Source organism: Trachurus trachurus (genome assembly GCF_905171665.1).
Source record: "Trachurus trachurus genome assembly, chromosome: 21".
Classification (NCBI taxonomy): domain Eukaryota; kingdom Metazoa; phylum Chordata; class Actinopteri; order Carangiformes; family Carangidae; genus Trachurus; species Trachurus trachurus.
The window spans coordinates 32,327,754-32,337,191 of NC_139899.1; the positions used below are offsets into that span (position 1 = coordinate 32,327,754).

The following is a 9,438-nucleotide window of genomic DNA, read 5'->3' on the forward strand; positions in this document are numbered from 1 at the left end:
CACAAGAGAGTCAGCAGATGAGGGGAGTGTGTGTGTGTGTGTGTGTGTGTGTGTGTGTGTGTGTGTGTGTGTGTGTGTGTGTGTGTGTGTGTCCGTGTGTCCGTGTGTGTGTGTGTGTGTGTGTGTGTGTGTGTGTGTGTGTGTGTGTGTGTGTGTGTGTGTGTGTGTGTGTGTGTGTCTACAGGGTGTGTCACCCGTTCTGACCTTTCCCAGCTTAGTGCAGCCGGAACTGTTCATCTGATCTAATGCTGTTTTCCTCTCCTCCTCTTCCTCCTCTCCTTCCTTCTTTCTCCTTCATCTCCTCTTCTTCTTTCTCTTCTCTCCTCCTCTTCCTCCTCTCCTTCCTTCTTTCTCCTTCATCTCCTCTCCTTCTTTCTCTTCTCTCCTCCTCTTCCTCCTCTCCTTCCTTCTTTCTCCTTCATCTCCTCTTCTTCTTTCTCTTCTCTCCTCCTCTTCCTCCTCTCCTTCCTTCTTTCTCCTTCATCTCCTCTCCTTCTTTCTCTTCTCTCCTCCTCTTCCTCCTCTCCTTCCTTCTTTCTCCTTCATCTCCTCTCCTTCTTTCTCTTCTCTCCTCCTCTTCCTCCTCTCCTTCCTTCTTTCTCCTTCATCTCCTCTTCTTCTTTCTCTTCTCTCCTCCTCTTCTTCTTTCTCTTCTCTCCTCCTCCTCCTCTTCCTCCTTTTCCTTTTCTTTCCCCTCCTCCTCTTCCTTTTCTTTCCCCCTCCTCCTCCTCCTCCTCCTCCTCTTCTCTCTTCCTCCTCTTCTATCCTCCTCCTCTCCTCTTCTCTTCTCTTCCTCTCCTCCTCTTCTATCCTCTTCCTCCTCCTCTCTTCTCTTCTCTTCCTCTCCTCCTCTTCTATCCTCTTCCTCCTCCTCTTCTCTCCTCTTCCTCTTCTCCTCCCCCTTCTCCTCCTCCTCTTCTTCTTTCTCCTTCATCTCCTCCTCCTCTTCCTCTTCTTTCTCCTCTCTCTTCCTCCTCTTCATTTTCCTCTTCTTTCCCATCTTCCTCCTCCTCTCCTCCTCTCTCCTCCTCCTCTTCTCTCTTCCTCCCCCCTCCCCCCCCTCCTCCCCTCCTCCTCTTCTTTCCCCTCCTCCTCCTCCTCCTCTTCTTTCCCCTCCTCCTCCTCCTCCTCCCCCCCCCCCCCCCTCCCCCTCCCCCTCCTCCTCCAGAGCACCACGGCCAGCTTCAAGGAGCAGTGTGGGCTCCCCCCGGTGGCCAAGCTGAAGCAGTGCATCCAGAGCTTGGCCCCGCGGCTGCAGAGCGCCGACGGCCCCATGGGGGCGGCCATGTTGCTGAGGGACGGCTACCCGTGTCTGGAGCCGCTGGTCAGCCTATCAGAGCCCACCAGGAAGCTGCTGGCCGCCTACGACACGGTGAGACGCTGCTCTAACCAGTCTGACTGCTGCTCCTCTGCACAAGTGTTGGTTCACTCTCTGTTTCAATTCATTTTAAGGAATTTTAAAGGGACAACGAGGAGTTTCTATTTGGTTATAAAAAAGTCTCATATTAATGTGGATGAATCTACGTTACCACTTGTTAAAGGGGACCTATTATGCTCCTTTTTGCACCAACTAAAATAGTTCCTGGGTGTCTTAAAGACATGTCTGTGACGTGCTTCGGTCAAAATACCCCAAAGATCAAACATCACAGCACTCTCAAAAACAGGGCTGTGCAAAACGGTCTGTTTCAGTGGCCCCTCCCTTTAAATGCAAATGAACCACTCCCTCAGCATTGCGTTACCATGACGATGTCTACTACTAGTGCCCATACTGATTTGGCCAAAATGTAGTATGCAAACAAACATTGTGTAATGAAATGTGCCCATGACCTAGTCTCACCCTAACCAAAGATGGTATAGAGTAGTCTTTGCCATGTAGGCTACTGTAACCATGTAACATGTAATATAACTTCATAAAATAAATTTAAAATATATGCAGACTGGTCAGTTCATTGTAAAACAGTTATTTATTGATGTAAATGTGGTGATTTGTGCACATAGACTACAGAGCTCCGCAGCACTGCTCCTCTCCTCTCCTCTCCTCCTTCTCACAGCTTCACTTTTCATTCAAACTAATTCAACTGCCACAAGATTTCATCAATGAGACCAACATTCTGCTAAATAGACTAACCACAAGGCGGTAAACGTCTAAAAAACCTGCGGGTATGTTTATTAGCGATGGTTTTCTCTACCGCGATGGTTTTCTCTACCGCGATGAGCACGGACGCCTGCCCGGCCAAGGAGGCCTGCAGACGGGCTCTGCCTGTGTGAGGAACCGCTGCAGCTTCAGAGCTCCGGTGCTCCGTCGGTCCAGCGTTACTGTGCGTTCAGACCGAAAGCGTCGAGAGCGTCGCGGTGGCCGGAAGTCATTCATTTTTAATGAGAACCAGCGTCGAGGAGCGTTGAAGAGCGTCAAAGGCGTTGGCGTCGCGTTTTGGCGGCGAGAGCGTCAGGAGAAAGTTGAAATCTCCTGAACTTTATGCTAATGAGCGATGATGCGGAGCAGCGGCAACCAATCAGAGTGTAGATGTCGCGGCCCCTTTAAATGGATGACCAACCACAACCGACGTCAACTTCTTTGACGCGCGTCAAAACGCCAGGGTGTTCAGACCACCAGCGTCGCGGAAAAGCGTCAAGAGCGTCTTTTGACCCTTTTGACGCTTTTGGTCTGAACGACCCATTACGTCGGTCCGACGAACAACGTCGCCCCGGCGGTATGCCGCTCCTCACACAGGTACAGCTTCACTTACATGAAACGTCGGCGTAAACTTCTAAATAAAACTTAGTAAAGTGACGCTACAGCGCTACAACATGCAGGGAAGAAGCAGGAAGTGCTCCGCTCCGCTCTCCGCTGTGACACCAGGCACAACTAGCCTCGCATCACCAGGCTCTTCAGACAAGCGAAGAGCCTGGTGTCCGTTACCTCTGAATTAGTCTGCATTCTGGTTCCTGTCTGTAGGGGAAACCGAAATCACCAAATTCACCAAAATAAAAGTGTTCACCAACATAAAACTTATAAAATAAACATTAACTTGCAATACAATAAAAGCGAAATGTTAACTTAATGGCTCGGGGACTTTCTTGTAAATTATATTCTTTAAATTAAAGAGTTTTACCGCATTTTATTAGCTTGGTGCTTTTATTTTGACGGAAAGGCCTGTCTCTCTTGCCCTGGATCTGTTTCCTTCCCAAAACAGCGAGTCAACGGCCCCAGACTAGGCACAACAGAGCAGCATGGAGGCGGGGCCGGCTGGAGCAGAGACCTCGGCATGACCATGTAGGGGAGTCCGGCACGCATCGACGTAGACGTGAGCTCATGTAAAAAAAAAACTCAGCGCAACCGAGTGTAACAGGTGTGCAGAGAAATCCCAATTATCTAGCAAGGTTTACCTCCAAATGCATTAACCTCAGGATATGACACTTCCACGGCCTCTAGAACCATTATCCAACATTTTAAACACATATAAAAGTCTGAAAAGCTGGAAAAGCATAATAGTTTTAAGTTTTATTCCCTCTTAGTTCACACCTGTTATTCCAGAAACTAACAACCAGCTCCACTGTGGAATCATATATTTTATGTACAAGTTTATACACCTCAATCATGCCACCCCGACACCTCCTATAGACAAAGGTTGGCAGTTTTCCGAACGTCATCTATGGTCAAAACTGGAAGCCGGTTTTGCATTTCCGGTTGGAATTGTACGTTTACGTTTCCATGGTTTCCAGTCGTTGTCATAGTTGCGGTAAACGCATGGATCTATTAACGCTGGCTTTTAACACGGATGTCAGTTTGTGTGATATCCGTCGGCTCAGGTGGAGGTGGCGCCTGTGAAAAGTCACCGTGGTAACGCAGTGAGGAGGAATGGAGCGTTACACTGATGCTGCATTCACCTGCAGTCGGGCAGACGGCCGTCGCTAACAAACCAGATGTCATTTTAGTCACAGAAGTCCAGAGAAAGACGGTAAAACAATACCACATCGCCATGACAACATGTTGTCACGTGTATTGTTTTGTCCGTCTGCCCTCTGCCCAATTTCACGTGAATGCAGCATGAAAAATACGATTGAGTTGCTTGAGATATACAACCACAACGCTAGATGGGAGGAATTCCTACACAATGTACCTTTAAATTTCATAACATGGGATTTCATGAACAATGGATTCGTATGTTCGAGCCTTATTAAAGCAGAAGTAAGTGATATATTTGTGTTAATATAAGTCTTAAATAGTTATATCTTCCGACAGCAATCACTTACATAGAGTGTTTGGTCTGAAACACGGGTCTGTCAGTCCCTCTGCTCTGCTCTGAGCCCAGGAGAAAACTTTTCTCGTATCCTACAGTTTTTATCCAATGAGGAAAGAGAACGGCATGAAGGGGCAGTCCTCTCTGTGTGTGCAGCCAAGGGATGCACCTGAATGTGGTGACGTAGGGACGAGGGCCAATAGATCCATGACGAGGGCGGAGGCTGCTAACTCCATCGGCTGACAAGACGTTATGGTGCGTTCAAGGCAGCCCGTAACTCGTGTTTTTCCGACCTGTGAAGTGGTACCAGTTCGATCTGGTACGAGTTCACGGGTCAGAAGTTACGAGTGGCCGTTATAGTGACTTTCACAGGTAAAACAGGTCGGAAAAACACGAGTGGGTTGCCTGGAACGCTACAAAGTCGTAAGTTGTGACTTGAAGCTGTAATTTACGGTTTCAAAAGCCTGCCTGGAACACAGCATTAGCGAAAACGACCAGATCGCTCACTTCTGCTTTAATAACACGTATGGCTCGTTTTTGTAGGACGATATATAGATATATAGCCTTTACTGCTCCACTGGCTGTGCTGCGTTCACTGTCCCATCGGCTTCATTCACTCTGAGTGTCAGATCATAAGTTTGTCAAAGTTTTAATTTCATTCTCTGATATCTGATACACACACACACACACACACACACACACACACACACACACACACACACACACACACACACACACACACACACACACACACACACACACACACACACACACACACACACACACACACAGACACACAAACACACACTGACATGCAATTACAGTGTCCTGAGGCATTAAATATGCAGAAAGACACTCGGAGGTGACATGCATGAAACATCACCCACACTTCTCCTCTCTCAAAGTGCACACACACACACACACAGACACGCACACCAACACACACACACACCAACACACACACACACACACACCTTGACGGCCAGCTGCGTCTCCTCCTACTCGATTTCCTGCATCAGATCAGGAAGAATCTCTCCCACCTGTTTCAGCGCTCAGCCATTACACCTACACACACACACACACACACACACACACGCACACACACACACACACATGCACACACACACACACACACACATGCATACGCACACCTCAGTACAGAGTGCTTTTTGTTTACATGTCTCAGTGTGAATCCAGTAAACTTGAGTCCAGCAGGTCTGAGCCTGATCTGCAGTTGCACAACAGACACACACACACACACACAGAGACACACACACACACACACACACACACAGATTAGTCATCACACACTCGTCCTCCTCTCTCTCTGTTTCCTTCTTCGTCTTCTCCTTCCATTCTTTCCCACAGATCGGAGACTCTTTGTTCTCCGGCTCCCACTCCTTCTTTTCATCTCACTTCAACATAAACTCAGAGATAAACTGTAGAATATGACTCATTTATTATTTATTATCTAAATTATCCTTCACTTTCTCTATGAAATAAAGTGTTTATTTATTCTGAACTGGGAGGACTGATGGATGTTTAATCAGCAGCTCTGACACATATTCCTTCTTAAATTCACATTTAACAGCTTCAAACTTACACAGATCAAACTGTTGTTAAACTGAGAGAAGCAGGAATCATTTAGATCAAGACCAAAGACGGCCTTTATTGTCATTTTATAGCAGAAATATACAACAAAATGATGTAAACTCCTCTTGTAAGGCGCTTAAGAAGAGACACTCACACCAACAATCAGTCAGAGCTTCACACAAACACTAATAAATAATGTATAAGAAGTTGAAAAGAAACAAAATAGATTGTACAAGAGGTAAGGAGTTGCAATTGTTTGGACTTAGACATACTTCAGTCAATAATCAAGAGAGACCAAACCAATGCCAGACCATTTTCAAGACCAGTCCCATTCCTCATAATAATAATCATGTGTCTTGATATTTACATTATTCCCCCTCAGCTACAAAGAAAAGATGATTTGATGTAAAATCTAAACCATATTTAAAGGGATAGTTCAACATTTTGGCAAATTGGCCCATCACCATAATCCCTATAGTCATAGCAGTAGGTTTGTTACCTTTATTTGTCGGTGCAAGCTATTTTTAGAACGGCGGAGCAGAGCCGTGAGCTGCTCAGAGCTACGCTACGGAGGCTCATTATGGGATTTCTTGGTTTCAACTCATCAAACTCATCAAATACACAATCCAACAACTCCACAACGCTCTGGTGGACAAGTTGTGAGCTGCACATTCACCACACTATGAGATAATAACACAACGTTACCACACAGAGTTGTTTTAGAGGGAAATTCATGTAAAACCGCTAATGCGCGTTGCCTTCAGGGACAGTTTTTCATCAACAGTCTCTGTATTTACCTCTAAAACAACTCTGTGTGGTAACGTTGTGTTATTATCTCATAGCGTGGTGAATGTGCAGGTCACAACTTGTCCACCAGAGCGTTGTGGAGTTGTTGGATTGTGTATTTGATGAGTTTGATGAGGGAAACCAAGAAATCCCATAATGAGCCTCCGTAGCGTAGCTCTGAGCAGCTCACGGCTCTGCTCCGCCGTTCTAAAAACAGCTTGCACCGACAATTAAAGGTAACAAACCTACTGCTATAACTATAGGGATTATGGGAATGGGACAATTTGCCATAATGTTGAACTATCCCTTTAAATATGTATGTTTTGAATTGTACTGAAGCTCTGTGAGTGTGAACAGTGTGTGACTTCACAGTGTTGATGTGTAATGAGCTGTGTCTCTCTCTGTGTGTGTCCAGATGATTGCTGCCCAGAAACAGCTGATTGAGAACGCGGATGCGGTTCAGGAGCGGATCGCCCAGGTGCAGAGAGAAGGTGAGCCGACACGGTGATGATGAGCCGACACGGTGATGATGAGCGCTCATGAATAAAAACAGCTGCAGCAGCCAACGGTGGATCTGCACACAGAAAACAAAAACAACAACAACAAAAAAAGTCACCACATGAGCAAATGTGACGTGAACATGATCATCAAACAGCTGAAGTTGAATGAGGACAGGTCAGGAGAGTTCTGATTCTCCAGAAACTAAAACTTAACTTAACTAAAAACAACATTTTGGCAAATTGGCCCATTGCCATAATCCCTATAGTTAGTTTAGTTACCTTTATTTAAACTCGTTAGTACACTGAGGAAAGCCTCATTTACAGTGCAGACGAGAGTACAAAGCAAAACAAACAAAATACAGAACAGATAAACACAATAAAATACAGTAAAGGACAGAACAGAAGACATCAGAGGAAACAATTACAAACGGAAGACAGGGAATTATTAATTAATGATTTGAAGTGATTGAATGGGACAAGTGAGTTTAACTTAAGAGTTAGTTGTAGATGATTCCAGATGTGTGGGGCAAAAGCTGAGAAGGAAGATCTCCCTATAGCTCAGTCTGAATTTTGGGAATATGCAATTGCAACCAGTTTGTAGAGTTTTTTACAAGATGATCGATATGGGAGTTGAACGTAAGTTTATCATAAATCCAAATGCCAAGATATTTGTACACAGAGACTCTTTCAATATGGGAACCATGTTGAGTGAGGATGTGAAGATTAGAGCATGTATTGTTAGAATTTGAAAACAACATCCATCTAGTTTTTTGTGCGTTCAGGGTAAGTTTAAGATTTAAAAATGCTGTCTGTAGAATTTGGAAGGAAAAATGCAGAGACTGCTTGATGAAAAACTGTCCCTGAAGGCAACGTGCATCAGCGGTTTTGCATGAATTTCCCTCTAAAACAACTCTGTGTGGTAACGTTGTGTTATTATCTCATAGCGTGGTGAATGTGCAGCTCACAACTTGTCCACCAGAGCGTTGTGGAGTTGTTGGATTGTGTATTTGATGAGTTTGATGAGGGAAACCAAGAAACCCCATAATGAGCCTCCGTAGCGTAGCTCTGAGCAGCTCACGGCTCTGCTCCGCCGTTCTAAAAACAGCTTGCACCGACAATTAAAGGTAACGAACCTACTGCTATGACTATAGGGATTATGGCAATGGGGCAATTTGACTAAACGTTGAACTGTCCCTTTAATAATTTGGATTGTGTGAACTGTGGCAGGTGTGATGCAGCTGTGTGACAGATGTGCAGTGAGCATGGACACACACACACAGACAGACAGACAGTGTATTTTTAGCGCCTCAGAGAACTCCTGACCTTTAACTGACAATGCAAATGTCAGAAGGCTGCAAGTGTAGGTTAGTGTTGATATGTAAATCCACTGTCCGACAACACACACACACACACACACACTATACATGCAACTGACACTCGCCTCGGGACTTTGTGTGTCTGTGTGTGTGTTAGTCAGGAAAACAATAGAAGCGGTGGCTCTCTTACACCTGACAGTTGTGTTATGTTTTGCATGTATTTGAATGACTGTGTGCAGGTATGGACTTCCACGAGGAGCTGTCCCGACACGGGGAGAAGGAGGGGCTGAAGGGACGCAAGCTGAGCAAAGCTGTGGAGAGCTTCACCTGGAACATCACTGTCCTCAAGGTAGACGAGCTCTCTGGCTGTCGGCCAATCAGAAGAGAGGAGGAGGAGGAGGCTCTCTTCTGATTGGCTGAATGTTTTTTGACTGATCCAATAATTAAAAAAAACAGAGCAGATTTCAGAATAAAACACTCAGAGAAACTAAAATCCTGCAAAGTTGTTGTTGCATGGATGGTGGGTCCAGGTGGTGAGGGGGCGGGGCTTAGTTGTGACATCACAAAGTGACAGGAAGTCCTGACAGCTGGTTTTAAGGCTCAGTTTCTGAATACAGGCTGTGTGCATTTCTCTGTGGACTGAGGCTTTGATACTTTCACAGTATTAATATAGAACCTAGAGCTGCTTTATAATCACACTACACATGGACATCTACCTTTATACTGTATGGAGCTTTAACACAAACATCTACCTTTATACTGTATGGAGCTTTAACACAAACATCTACCTTTATACTGTATGGAGCTTTAACACAAACATCTACCTTTATACTGTATGGAGCTTTAACACAAACATCTACCTTTATTTTGAAGGAGCTTTAACACAAAAATCTACCTTTATTTTGAAGGAGCTTTAACACAAACATCTACCTTCACTCTCTTTCAGAAGAAGTTAACACTCTTCTTCCTTCAGTTCTCAAACAATAAATCCAGTAAAGTCTG

At 45.2% G+C, this 9,438-nt stretch overlaps 1 protein-coding gene across 1 annotated transcript in view; it reads left to right on the top strand.

Annotated features, from left to right (window-relative positions):
• Positions 1-9,438, top strand: part of plcl1 (phospholipase C like 1) — a gene marked incomplete at its 5' end in the record, with an annotated part of 162,087 nt that overhangs the window by 150,283 nt on the left and 2,366 nt on the right. The window contains 3 exons of the mRNA XM_083996071.1: positions 1,169-1,372; positions 7,036-7,111; positions 8,676-8,785. Coding sequence (XP_083852197.1) covers positions 1,169-1,372; positions 7,036-7,111; positions 8,676-8,785 — 390 coding nt within the window. The remainder of the gene's footprint in view (positions 1-1,168; positions 1,373-7,035; positions 7,112-8,675; positions 8,786-9,438) is intronic.